A 14,863-nucleotide genomic window follows, 5' to 3' on the forward strand; every position below is an offset into this window, starting at 1 on the left:
GCAAGCATGAGGGGTTTCCATGCTGTGGTTTCTGGGGATTGTCCCAGATTTTCTCTCTGTTCCCTCTCTCTCCACCTGCGTAACTAGGGGGGTGCAGGGGGGGGGAGGGGCGGGCGGTCCGCCCCAGGCGGCACTATTTTGGGGGTGTCCGCGCGGCACTGGTGGCCCGTTGCGGCGGCCTTTGTAATTTATTTGGGGACACTCACTGACACTACTGTCAGTCACAGTAGTGTCAGTGTCCCCAAATAAAGTATAAAGGCCGCCGTTATAGGCCACCAGTGCCGGGCGCGCAGTCCCGCGTTTGTGTTTGCTTGCTGATCCGTCCCAGGGCCGTCAATCTTGTAGCGCGGGAGCGCTACCAATGACGGCCTGAAAATCATTTTGGCCTGCCCTTGCGATGAGAACGTAGCAGTGATGCGTCACGCGCTTTACCACTACGTGCTCTCGTGAGGATTTAATTCTGGCTTGGGGCAGTGGCAGTGCTGCTGGCCCTGGGCGATTTGCTGGCTGGCGGCTGCTGCAGCAGAATTGAATGAACGAACTCCTGCCTGCCATAAAGTCTTGAGTGAGGTAAGAGCTCATTGCTACACGCAGGGTTTTCAGAGGGGTGGCTGGCTCCGAAGACTCTAGGGAAGAGGCCCTCAAAGTCTCTGTCCCCGCACCTGTCTTGGCAAGAGGGGTAACTGGGATTTAACCACCGCCACACCTTTCCACTTCTCCCTCAGACTGGTAACAGCAGCTGTAACATCATGCCAAGGACGGATATCTTCTTTCCTTCTCGCAGGCATCATACGTTGAGAACAAGAAATACTCAACGCGAAACCATACTTTTAGTTATGCAGCTCTGGGCGGGATAGAACGTTTGGCAACTCATCCTTAAAAGATAAACAGTAAAAGATAAACAGCTATTATACTTGAAGTGATGCATAGTTAACATCCGCCCCCTAGGTATGCGTGAGCGTCACTGATCAAGGGTATACTAAAATCTGACGTTGTGCCTGAGAACTTTGCCAGGAGGCAGTCCTTCTGCTCTGACGTCACCCACTCTCATCTGCTGCTCTGCCTAGCAATGACTCGTACGGGAAAAAAATACTTTAAAAGAGTGACATTGAAACTTTTGTTTTACAGGGAACATTCACCGAATTCAGGGCTGGGTAGCTCCTAAAAAACGCGCTGGCAAAGTCAATAGGTATGGCTTTTAAAACGTATATGATCACCAGCACGCATGCACAGGCACACTACAAGACATTCACAAATAACACAAATGCAAGCACACACAGGGCCACAGACATACTGCATGCATTCCTGAATGCATATGGTGATGCATCAATGGATACACTCCTAAGTGGCTACAAAGATGAATAGTTGCATACATGTATGACTGTATAGACTGACAGGTATGGGTGTATAGAAAGATATTACACAGCTGTGGGTCGGTGTATGGATTTATGCTAATTGTGCGGTAAGAAAACTTGGATATGGTGCAATGATTAGATAAAAGGAATGCATCAGTATCAATGGGTGAATGGAATAATTGGTACAAATTTGTGGATAGATACATGGAAATGGGTGAATAGATGGATGGAGGAGTGGTTTGGTGAACAGAGAGATGAGTTTGAGTGTTTGCACTGTAAGTGGGTGGGTGGACGCATCTCTGCCGGTATTGATGGATTCAGGTGCAGGGCCAGATGGATAGATGAATGCATAGGAGCAGATGGATTATCGGCAGCCTGCCATGGCGCTGCATCCCAGCCCGAGTCTCGGCAGTGACTCCTGGCTCCCTTCCTGTGCCCTGGGTAGACTTGGTGGTATCGGTTACAGGCTCAGCCCACTGGCGGCTCTCAGCTCCCCACCATTGGCTGTACTTCCAACCCATTAGGAAAATGAAGCCATCTCTCCGGTTTGCCGAGCGCCTTGCAGTTTTCTGGAAACCAGAAACATCCTGCGGTGGGTCACGGGGGGCACGCAGAAGCACAGGGTGCAGACATTTCTCTCTACTGTACTCACCCCACACTGCTCTTGGGATGCCTTTCTTCCCCAACATGTGCTATGCTCACTGTGTCCTATGCTATCTTGTGTTTTGTTAGAAAAGTTTTAGTTCTCACAACCAAGAACTGAGTCACCTCATGGCACTAAATTGTTTTTCTTTTGTAAACATGTCATGCTCACCGCCGCCACTCTTCATCCCCTTCCTTACTCCCTGGCCTCTCTTCCTCACACCCTCCTCATTCTTTTCATCACTCCCTGGCATCTCTCCCTCACACTGGCCCTCCTCATTCTTTTTATCACTCCCTGGCTTCTCTCCCTCATACCGACCCTCCTTATTCTTTTCATCACTCCCTGACCTCTATCCTTCACACCGGTCCTCCTCATTCTTTTCATCACTCCCTGACCTCTAACCTTCACACCGGCCCTCCTCATTCTTTTCATCACTCCCTGGCCTCTCTTCCTCACACTTCTCATTCTTTTCATCACTCCCTGGCCTCTCTTCCTCACACCCTCCTCATTCTTTTCATCACTCCCTGGCCTCTCTTCCTCACACCCTCCTCATTCTTTTCATCTCTCCCTGGCATCTCTCCCTCACACTGGCCCTCCTCATTCTCTTTATCACTCCATGGCCTCTCTCCCTCACACCCTGCTCATTCTTTTCATCACTCCCTGGTTTCTCTCCCTCCACCGGCCTTCTTCATTCTTTCAATAACTCCCTGGCCTCTCTCCATCACACTGGCCCTCCTCATTCTCTTGATCACTCCCTAGCCTCTCTCCCTCACACCCTCCTCATCCTCTTCATCACTCCCTGGCCTATGTCCCTCACACCGGCCCTCCTAATTCTCTTCATCACTCCCTGGCCTCTCCCTCACACTGGCCCTCCTCATTCTCTTTATCACTCCCTGGCCTCTCTCCCCCACACCATCCTCATTCTCTTCATCACTCTGCCAGTCACCGGTGTATTCAACTGTGTAGCCTTGGACCATGTCATGTATGTGCATGTAACCTGCATGATCGAGGTAACTATTAGCGGCGATACTACGTGTCTCTCGGACCTCTTTCAAGTGCTCGCCGTCCTTTTTCCCCAGCACCACTCCCCCCCAGGGGCGGCAATCTGAGGGATAGCCCCGGGCGCCACAAGTTCTAGCTACGCCGATTGCTTTGGTGTGTCCGGCTTGCAGGTGACCCTCGGTCATTGAACCTGTGGGTGCGGTTGGCTGGTTGACTACCTGGTGATGCGCCCGTCTTCTCTGTCAATGCGCACATGCTGTTACATTTATTGAGCTTGTGCATTGTGTGGTGTGGTTTTCACGGTACACAATGTCTGCTCCGTGTATTCTTGTAATCTACATCTATGTATCTCCTGGTAGTCGTAGTTTGTATGTCTCAGCATGGTGACCTCTGCTCCTGACATCTCATTTTTTTGGCACCTGCTGTTGTGCCGCTCAAATTGTGGGTTCTGACTCTGTCATACTGTTTAAGTCCCTTCGCTGGGACTTTGCTGTTGCATATCCTGGAATCCTATACTCAGTTTCTGTTCTTTTTGTAGAGGTTTCTGGTATTCTGCCCTTCTGCACTGACCTTTCTGGTTCTGTGATTTCGTGTCGTCCCTGTCTGGCCGACAGTAGACACGTACCCTCCCGTGGCGGATTGTGGTACCGTGCTTCCCTTGCTCATGCTCCACCCTGAGCTTCATGGTCTGCTGTCTGCTACACTGGCATTGCTGAGCTTTATGGGTCTGGTGGCAGCCACGCTGGCATTGCTGCACCACCTTGTTTCAGTCAATGTTCTTGACGGACTACTTCCCTTGGGAACTTGGTGGGTTTCGGTTGCAGACCCTCCTCCAATGGTGTATAGCTTTGGTATCTTTTCTAAGTCAAGGAATCTGTGGCTAGATGTCTCTATCAGATGAATGAGTTACTTACCATCGGTAACAATGTATCTGGAAGAGTCACAGTCTAGCCGCAGATTTCCTAATGCCCACCCATCCTTTCCATTCTGCGAGGGCCTTTCCAGGGTGGGTTCTACCTACTTACCTCCTTACAGCAGGCCTTGGTCTTCCTGAGGGGTGCTCTAGTTCACCTACCTCCAGGGTAGGATGTGTCCTTCTGTTTTGGCACATAGGTTCTCCACCCATTCAAGTTCTGAGTTGGTCAGGTGATGTGCCCTTTAGTGCTCCTCCACCCTGGTTCTTCCGGCGTGGAGATTCTCATGTTCTTCTACCAACCCTCCGCCCTCGTCTGTTTCTCTCCATTACTTTAGGATCTCCTTGTCTATGCTGAAGTCGATTGGGTTGAGTTTCTATTTGACTATGCTACAGTCTTTGGTCATTGTGGGGGGTATGGTGTACATTCTTCCTACAGTTACATCCTGTGGTTGCACACTGTCCTTCATACAGTTCCATCCTGTGGTTGCACACTGCCCTTCATGGTCAGGCCAGTCATTTCATCAATGTGGTTATGTTTTCTCATCTTTCTATGATTTCTTGTCATTGTTGTTTTCAAGATTTATGCTCTTTTTTGGCCCACTGTTGCCATCCTCTCACAATTTTTGTAGTGGCTCCACGTTGTGGTGCGGACACATTTCACAGTAGAAAACTGACGTCAGCGCACCTGGGGGGACTTATATCTCTCCATTGACGTCACTTCCGTGGACAACATCATGACGGAGCTGGACGATGCCTTCCCCGGCGCGCAGAGGTACTGCTGGGGAAAACGTTTTCCGGATCCAGTCTGACGCCTGGGGAGATTCTAAGTTAAGGAATCTACAGGCCAGACTGTGTCTCTACCAGATACATCATTACCGAAGGTAAGTAACTTGTTCATTTTGCAGTAAATATTACACGTCATACATTTTTCTCCGAGTTGGGTTTGGGGAGGTCAAAACTGCTGATATTACCGGAAATACAGAGACATGTGGATTTTGGTGTAACAAACACCAAAAACGATATGATTCATTTTTCAGGCAAAACTCGCAATAAATGCTCCATTTTACATTACAGAAAGAAATTACAGATACCTTGGTGTTGGATTTTAAACTATCACTACTGACACTGTACCACTCATAAAAGGGTCCTAAATCTCCTCTTAAAATCCTTTGACGTGTAGGACATTTTTAAAATACCAGCTGTGTCCTATCAAAGTAACAGATGACCAGGCTTAAGATGCTCAAAAACCATTAATGCATAATTTCCATGATTATCCTTTAAAGTTTTATTGTTAACAAATGTTTGGAACACAGATGTATTCAACTGAACATCTGAATTGTTTAACTAGGTTCTTCTTTCTCAGCAATGAAATCATCCGGCAGTTGACAGTTTTTAATACTGAATGTAAATGGAGGTTATACTTTGGGAATATTTTTTAAATGCCTGTCTGTAGTACCCTAAATGTATTTCGTTATTGAGGTTGAAAAAATACTGATGCCAATTTATACTTCTTTTATAGGATGAAAAGATTGCCAAAAGAAGGGCCGAACTTTTAGCAGAGCGAGCTAAGAAACAGGAGAACAAACAGGTAAAGAACTGTCCTTATAAAATAGGGAATACAAACACATTACAGTTATCTGAAAACTTGTGATTTTCCCTAGCACTCTGGAATCTAGGGATGCTCTGTCAAAGTTGTTAACAAAAGTCAAATCTGGATCCCCCAACTACATTTTCTCCTCTTCGATCCAAAAAGCCATTTTTTAAGAATTCTGTGATCTGGCGTTGGCCATGCTTAACTTATCCCTGAACCTGGGTGTGGTTCCCCTGTACTATCAAAGAAGCAGTTGTTCTTCCCCTCCCAAAAAAAGCCAGGGACAATCCCACTAGTCTAAAGTACTACAGCCCAATTTCCCTTCTCTTCTACCTAGCCAACATTTTGAAAGCCCACATTGCCCACTATCTTTGCTTCTTGTTGAAAGCTCCTCATTCCTAAACTCCCATCTGGCGGGCTTCCACCCCCTTCACTTTACGGAATCCATTAGTCTCTCCGTAGTAGATGATATGAGAGAGGAGGCAGATAAAGGTTGGACTGAGGCGTTGTCCTTTGAGATATATTGGCGGTACTTCGACACAGTGTATCATTACATCCTTTTCACATGTGTCGGGGCGGTCGGCCTACAGGGTTGCACTCTGGATTGGATAAAGTCCTTTCTCTCAGACTGAACATAAACTGTTCGCTTCCCCCTTTTGGTTCCTCAAGTTCACTCTCAACTGTAGAGTACCTCAGGGTTCTTCCCTATATCCTGTCTTATTTAATCTATAGATCTGCCCTTTGATAAACTCCTTACAAAGGCTGAAAGTAAAACTATACAATCAAAACTGATGAAATGCAGCTAGTGTTCAACCTCAAGGACAACCCAGAATCAACAGTATTCTTCCAGAATACTATGATATTTATCCGGGACTGGATGAACTGCCATCATCAAAAACTGAATTCAGATAAAACCGAGGTGGTGATAATCAAAAACACACTGCATTGCTGGAACCCCTCCTTTTGGCCCCAGCAGTTGAGCCCTCCTCCTATTCCAAAAAAGCGGTTATAAAAGCCTTGGCATACAGGTAGATGAAGACTTTTCAATGAAACCCTAGATTAAAGAAGTGACTTCTTCCTCTCCTTCTAGCTCTGCAAATAAAATAAAAGTTAGGACATTTTCACTCTATTGAGGCCATGATCCAGATTGTACTCGCACTTGTGATGTCCTGCATTGATCATACCAACAGTCTTTACATAGGACTCCCTAAAGTTCTGAGCCAAAAACTGCAGATCTTTCAAAATAAAGCAGCTAGACTGATCTATCAACAGCCAAGATATTTCCACACTAAACCCCTGCTAAAAAAACTGCACTGGATTCCAGTTGCACAAAGAACCCTGTTTAAAAAGGGCTATACGTTTTTTTAAGTCCACCAGAGCACAAGCCTCACCATACGGAATTACATCCCCAGGTGTAATCTCAGATCAGCATACCTCAATCTGTCAGAGGTTCCCAAATTTAATATGAAATGGCTGGGAGCTACCAGGTTTGCGGTGTTGACTCTCTCCCAGACAACATAAGAGTAGCCACCGCTCCTACAAGCAATTCAGAACTCTGCTAAAAACATGACTTCTGATAGATACATCTGCCGTGTGGATTCCTCACCTTGTGAATATCCCCTTGCGTCAGCAACATTCGGAAATTCTTTTTGTAGCTTCGCGCCGACGTGGATCTGGACGTCACAGAGGCACGGCACCGCTCGCGACTCCGCTGACGTCACCGACGCCTATAACAGGCCCACGCCGGCGTGATGACATCAGTTCCTTTTTTTCCGCGTCGTCGACGCTAACGGTTTTCAGGGATCGTACTGTAGATTTACAGTAACTTTGTTACTATTATCATACTATTGTGTCTATCTTTATATTCTTCGAAATGTCGTCGAAGAAGACTGGATTTAAAGCTTGCGGCGAATGTGGCAAAACTATGTCTATCACCGATCCTCACGAATGCTGTGTTTGGTGTTTAAGCTCCGACCATGACGTCGAGGACTGTCCTTGCTGCAAGAAAATGACTCCGAAGGCTTTAAGAGAAAGAGAGACGAAACTCCTCGAGACAAAACTTAAGAATAAGAAAGTTAAGAAATCTTCGAAGTCTCGACCTCATCGGTCGAGGTCGAGGTCGAGTTCGAGGTCACGCTCGGAGTCGTCTTCGAGGAAGAAACACAAGAAGAGGAGCCATGAGCCACGTCATCACTCTGGAAAGGACTCTAGTTCAAGACCGAAGTCCCAGGTCAAACTTCTGAGTAAGGAAGTGGAGATTTCGGAGTCGGAACATGATGAGGCTTCACATCCGGATTCACCCGAATCTCAGAAGCAGGTCCATTCTCCGGTTCCATCATATCCTTCTGGTCAGGAGGATGAAGGTGAGGAGCAGGGGGCTGGTGAAGTCGAGGTTCCAGTGCTTGCGGGTTCGTCGACCCCGGTTCCTGGTCTCGATGAAGAGGTCGACGTCGTATCAACTCCGCCCCCTCAGGAACAACCCAGAGTTCCATATCCTGAATTTCCAACTCCAGGTCAGGATCCTTCTCAGTTCCTGAACGCCATGTTTGGTGTATATTCCAGGGCAATGTTCCCGTCTGGTGCACCTGTTGGTCCCACGGGCCCTATGGCCTTTAACTTGGGTGTTCCCCAGGCTTACGCCCCTGCGCCCTTCATGCCTTTTATACCGGCTATACCACCGCATTGGCATTTTCCGACACCACCGGTGTCGTCGACGCCGAAGCGCACGACGCCGATTCCATCGACGCCGATCCCATCGACGCCGATACCTACGACTCCGAGGCAGGATTCTGCCCGACCTCGTATTGAAAGACCTCGTCTGACTTCGGGTTCGACGCCGGCTCCGACCCCGTCGGAATAGATTCCGAATCCATTGGCTTCTGTTATGAAGGAAAGATCTCGGAGAAAGGCCCAGAGACTTCTGGAAGAGGAAGGATGTCAGTATTCAGATACTGAAGAGGGGAATTACAGGATTCTGAAGATCCTTTTGAAGACTTGTGTGAGGCCAGTGGGCTTGAACTATCGCCTGAATGGGAATTGGCTTCAGTGTCAAATGTACCATCAAAGGATGTGGTGCCTTATCACACCGTTATTAGAAAAGCAGCGAGCTTATTGAATATTACTCTGCCCACTGCTGATTATAAGCCTAATATTTTGACTGAGGTGCTTCATTCACCCTCATCTATTATTGAACCTATGTTACCCTTCAACGAGGCCTTATCTGAGCCCATCTATGAGGTTTGGAAGAAACCTTTATCTGCTCCTGCAGTTTCTAGAACAGTGGCGAGGAGATATAGAGTTGCACCTGAGGACCCTGCATTTTTATCAACACATCCCCTGCCTGAGAGTTTGGTGGTGCAGGCTGCCTGCTCAAAGAGATCTGCTGGTGCTTTTCCACAGGTTCCTGGAGATAAAGAATCCAGAAAGCAAGACCAAAGTGCCAAGAAGGTTTTCTCATCAGCCAGTATGGCGTTAAAGTCAACCAACGCAACGTGTCTGATGGGAAGGTATATCCATGCTTTGATGGATTCTGTCAAGCAGTTGATTCCGAAGATTCCTGAAGATGACAGGAAAGATTTTCAGGAAGTGATATCGGACACTCAAGCAGCTGCGAGACAGGTCATTCAGAGTGGTCTGGACACTGCTGATTCGGTGGCAAGGGTCATGGGCTCCTCCGTGGCCACTAGGAGGGCTGCCTGGCTTAAATCGTCAGAGTTCTCTGCAGACGTCCAGTCTGTTTTGATGGACTTGCCTTTTGATGGATCAGGATTGTTTGGCAAGAAGGCTGATACTGCCTTGGAACGTTTTAAGGACAGTAGGGCCACTGCAAAATCTTTGGGTCTTCAGTCCAGGGGTACTACTGGAAGACGCTTCAGGGGGTTTGGAAGATCTTCCTTTCGTTCTTTCAGACCATCCCAGCAGCAACCTCAACAGCAGCAGAATACACTGTACAAGTCGTACAGGGGCAGACAAAGATCCCGCCCTAGAGGTCGTCAAGCTTCCTCCTCCTCCTCCTCCTCTCCTTCCCAACCCCCGGCCAATGCAGCAAAGCAGCCCTAGATCCGCCATTCCGGATCATGTGGGCCCAGTGGGGGGTCGGCTTACACATTTTCTACAAGATTGGGAATTAATAACATCGGATATTTGGGTTCTCAATCTTGTAGAGAATGGGTATGCACTTCCTTTCCAGGAATTCCCTCCCAATTACCCTCCTTGCCAGGGTTATTGTTCGGAGGACCACCTGCTTCTCCTGCAGGAAGAAGTCCTGGCTTTGTTCCAAAAAGGTGCGATAGAGGTAGTTCCAGAGCAGGAAAGGGGTCAGGGATGCTACTCCCGGTATTTCCTGATCCCCAAGAAAGATGGCAGGCTTCGGCCAATCCTGGACCTCAGGATTTTGAACCTTTACCTGAAACAGGAAAAGTTCAAGATGCTCACTCTTGCGCAGGTTCTTCAAGCGCTGCTGGAAGAAGACTGGATGGTGTCGATCGACTTGCAGGATGCGTATTTTCATATTCCCATCTTGAAGTCACACAGAAAGTATCTCCGTTTTACGGTTGGGTCACAACACTACCAGTTTGTGGTCCTTCCGTTTGGTCTTACTACTGCGCCTCGAGTCTTCACCAAGGTGATGGCAGTGGTGGCAGCTCATCTCAGGAGAACGGGAATACATGTGTTTCCGTATCTAGACGACTGGCTGATCAAAGCGGAGTCGCAGGAGAAGGTGCTACATCATCTGCAAGAGACAACTCAGTTGTTACACAGGTTGGTTTTTCGATAAATGTACCCAAATCTCACCTGGTGCCCTCACAGCGCAACCTGTTCATAGGTGCGGTACTGGACACTACTGTGTGTCGTGCATTCCCTCCTCCTCAAAGGATTCGCGACATACAGGAGATGATTCCTTTGTTTTACAATGGAGCGGTCGTTCCAGTCCTGAAGGTCCTTCGCCTGCTCGGTCTGATGGCTTCTTGCATTTTGTTGGTAAAGGATGCACGCTGGCATATGAGGGCGCTCCAGTGGTGCCTCCGCAGGCAGTGGTATCAGCACAATGGAGATCTCAGGGAGTCAGTAAGGATCTCCAGGGAAACTGCAGCGGATCTGTCTTGGTGGAGCGTGGAAGGCAATCTGTCTCAAGGGAAGCATTTTCAGATTCCTCCATCGGTTGCCACAGTGATATCGGATGCGTCCACTCTCGGGTGGGGTGCTCATCTGGGGGACCTGGAGGTCAAAGGTCTTTGGCCTCCAGAGGAAAGGTTGCTTCACATCAACCTTCTAGAATTGCGGGCGATACGTCTGGCGCTCAAGGCCTTCCTCCCTTCCCTTCGCGGTCAGTCTGTTCAGGTCCTGACGGACAACACGACCGCGATGTGGTACATCAACAAGCAGGGAGGAGTAGGGTCGCAGTGTCTCTGCAAAGAGGCTCTGCGTCTCTGGTCCTGGGTTCAGGACCATCAGATTTGTCTGATGGCAAATTATCTGGCCGGGGTTCAGAACGTTCGTGCAGACAGTCTCAGTCGGCAGTTCTCTGCCGATCACGAGTGGAGGCTCCATCCAGAGGTAGTTTGCGACATCTTTCAGATGTGGGGGACTCCTCGGGTGGACCTGTTCGCCACTCACGAGAATGCTCACTGCCTGTCATTCTGCAGTCTTCAGTATCTGATGCAAGGAGCCTTGGGGGACGCGTTTCAGTTGAGTTGGAACTCGCAACTCCTTTACACGTTTCCTCCCATACCATTAATTCCTCGGGTTCTGAGGAAAATTCTCCAAGACCGGGCCCAAGTTATATTGATCGCCCCAGATTGGCCAAGAAGGGTGTGGTATTCAGACCTTCTCCACCTCTCCTCTCACCCGCCGCTCCGTCTCCCTCACAGGGCAGATCTCCTCTCTCAGATGGAGGGGCAGGTTCTACACCCCCACCTCCAGACCTTACACCTTCATGCCTGGAGATTGTACGGGGCAACCTGATTTCTTTTTCTCTCCCTCACGATGTGGTGGATGTCATTTTGTCAGCCAGGCGTGACTCCACTAAGTCCATCTATTCTTATAGGTGGTCTAAATTTGTTACTTGGTGCAGGGAGAAGTCTATAGACCCTTTGAGGGCCCATTTATCGGATGTGCTCCAGTTTGCCCTTTCTCTGGCTCAGCAGGGGCTTGCTGTTGCCACGGTGAAGGGTTATCTTTCTGCGCTGTCTGCTTTTATCTGCTTGCCTGACCAGCCCTCTCTTTTTAAATCTCCTATTGTTTTAAGGTTTTTGAAGGGCCTCACTAATAAGTTCCCTCCTATCCCTTTTATTGTGCCTCAGTGGGATTTGAATCTAGTTTTGAAATTTTTAATGGGTGCTCCTTTTGAGCCTCTTCACAAATGTCCCATGAGGCTTCTGACTTTTAAAACGGTTTTCCTCGTTGCAATAACCTCGGCAAGGAGGGTAAGTTAGCTTCAAGCTCTTAGTTCCAAGCCCCCATTCCTGACCATTCATGCTGAACGAATGGTTCTTAGGACCAGGGCTGCTTTTCTGCCAAAGGTGGTGACTCCTTCCCACCTTGGTCAATCCATTACCCTTCCTACCTTTTATCCTCCCCCTCACCCTTCCAAGGAGGAGGAGAGATTACACCGTCTTGACCCCAAGAGGGCGGTGTCTTTTTACTTGGACAGGACTAAAGACTGTCGAGTGGACGACCAGCTCTTCATTGGCTTTGCTGGCTGCAAGAAAGGAAGAGCGGTCCATAAGAGGACTTTGTCGAGATGGATCGTCCTCTGCATTAAGATCTGCTACTCTTTGGCCGGTAAGGAACCACCAGAGGGTATAGGGGCTCATTCTACTAGAGCTAAGTCTTCGACCTCTGCATTGGCTAGAGGTGTGCCTGTAGAAGATATTTGTAGAGCGGCAACTTGGTCTTCCCCCCACACTTTCGCGAAGCATTACTGCTTGGATTCCGAGGTGAGGAGGGACGGTCCTTTTGCTCGCTCTGTCCTCCAGGATTTCCTGGTCTAGAAGAGTGGACACCCTCCTCCGGGAGTGGGGACTGCTGTGGGACTCTATTCACAAGGTGAGGAATCCACACGGCAGTTGTATCTATCAGAAGAACAAGTTACTTACCTTCGGTAACGCTTTTTCTGGTAGATACACTATCTGCCTGTGGATTCCTCACTGACCCACCCGCCTCCCCGTTGTCCACTCTTCTATGCCAGTGTTTCTATAATGTATTATTTTATTATTGTCAAGGAGTTGTTTATTTCAAATGTTTTATTGCATTTGCTTCACACTGTGTGTGTAACCTTGATTTCTATACTGTGTATACTGTGTATATGTCTACTGTCATCGGTCCGTCCGTGTGCCTCGATGGCACGGAAAAAAGGGCGGAACTGATGTCATCATGCCGGCGTGGGCCTATTATAGGCGTCGGTGACGTCAGCGGAGTCGCGAGCGGTGCCGTGCCTCTGTGACGTCCGGATCCACGTCGGCGCGAAGCTACAAAAAGAATTTCCGAATGTTGCTGACGCAAGGGGATATTCACAAGGTGAGGAATCCACAGGCAGATATTGTATCTACCAGAAAAAGCGTTACCGAAGGTAAGTAACTTGTTCTTTTCAGACAAGCCTACGATTAAGTGCATCTCCACCCTGCTGTTAATGACTTCCCCTGCTCAAGCTTGGCTCAGCAGCAGGAGGGCAGAATTGTGTCTCTGGTCGGCAGCATCCATGTTCCGCTGTCCGGCTCTAGAAGACTGGTACTGAGAGAACAGTGGGCCTCCCGTAGGAGCTTTACAGTGCATGTAATCGAGTATGTGACGTTATTCCGCATGATATGTGTCCGCATACCATCACAAAGCATTTATAATTCCGCAAATACCATTACTCCGCATTTTTTTAAAACAAAGCAATCTCAACTAAACATCTATTTTAATATAGAAATCTACACATATCACGCATTTATTTGGAACGAATGCTTTAACAACGATTTCCTTTCTTTTTTTTCTTAATTTTCTCCTAATCCTTCTTTCAATTATAATCAATAAAAATAAATAATATCTAACTTACCTTTCCGAAGTTATGTCCTGCATCTGTTCCTGTTGAACACACGCTGCAAAATAAAACTATTCTTAAAATGAATTAACCCTTACGACAAAAGTATTTATAAACATAAAAGAGAGACAATTTTTTTCAACATTACACGACACAAACCTTTTTAACAGCTTCACCATCTCTAATATTCTTCTGCCACTCCACATCATTTTTCAGTCTCTCCATCCTTTTTTTTTCAAGTAATAAGTTTTGTAATTTTTGCACTATTAAAATACATATACAAGTAACAGATACACACTACATTTATTCGGTAAGTCACTTGTTTTTAAATATTATATTTTAAATAACAACTTCAATAATTATCATTTAAATTCTTTTCTAGAGTAGGATTTTTCACGGACGATTGCTTAGCTTTTTATGCCCGTAGAACTAATATTTAATACATCCTTTCTGCATGCCACTAATGCTTCTCAATCCCCTTGCACCAACAGCTATTTACCAAACCACAGCACTCTTTTACTTTCAGACCACGATATCCCCAAATGTAATTACTAGTTCTGCACAGTTATGTATTACTTATTTAGCAATATTACCTTTACAGTTCATAACAGTTCAGCTTGGAATGCAGCTTACGGAGTAATAGTATTGCGGAGTGAAAGTATTCGGTGTGAATGCATGTGCGGAGTGAAAGTATTTGGTGTGAATGCATTTGCGGAGTGAAAGTATGCGTAATATTTGAATTCGGAATGAAAACATCGTAGTAAAGGTTGTTTACCCATGTAATCATATCTCCCACACCATTTACGGTGTGGGGGTATGTTTCCAACATGTTTGATACCAAACATAATAGGGTTTGTTACAGCCAGTTTAGAGATGGTCATCACGTAAGGACGCATGGCCACTCAATGTATCGTAATGGTTGATGCACTTACAACCCGGAAGAATGGACTCCGAAGGTTGTAAGGGCACCCTCATACTTAGAACTGAGCACCCTGCTTTCAGAATTCAAAGGCCTACTTTAGAGGTGACATATAGGTTTTAAGTGCAGTGACCTCAGACATACGGAAACCTATATCTGTCAGTTGTGGTGCTAGCCCCAGGTTACACAGGCTGCAATGGCAGACCTGTAGTTACAGTTTGAGTGGTCCCTCATGGATGGCATAATGCATGCTTCAAGGGTACACCAGTGTCCAATCTAGGATGTACCTAAGTACTTACCATACCAATTCAGGGTGGTAAGCACAGAGACTGTGGTCCTGATTAGCAGGATCCCAGTCAGACTAGTCAGAAATAGCTAGCACCCGGCAAAACGTGGAGGTATACATAAAAGCAG

General features: G+C 47.3%; 1 protein-coding gene across 5 annotated transcripts in view; it reads left to right on the forward strand.

The window, feature by feature from the left end:
- The window catches only part of AK9 (adenylate kinase 9), a 1,611,121-nt gene that overhangs the window by 1,046,124 nt on the left and 550,134 nt on the right, over positions 1–14,863 (forward strand). For all 5 annotated transcript variants that reach the window (XM_078648533.1, XM_078648534.1, XM_078648537.1 and 2 more), the window contains one exon: positions 5,436–5,504. In XM_078648533.1, the coding sequence (XP_078504659.1) occupies positions 5,436–5,504 (69 nt within the window). The remainder of the gene's footprint in view (positions 1–5,435; positions 5,505–14,863) is intronic.

Source organism: Lissotriton helveticus, chromosome 6 (genome assembly GCF_964261635.1).
Source record: "Lissotriton helveticus chromosome 6, aLisHel1.1, whole genome shotgun sequence".
NCBI classification, from domain to species: Eukaryota; Metazoa; Chordata; class Amphibia; order Caudata; family Salamandridae; genus Lissotriton; species Lissotriton helveticus.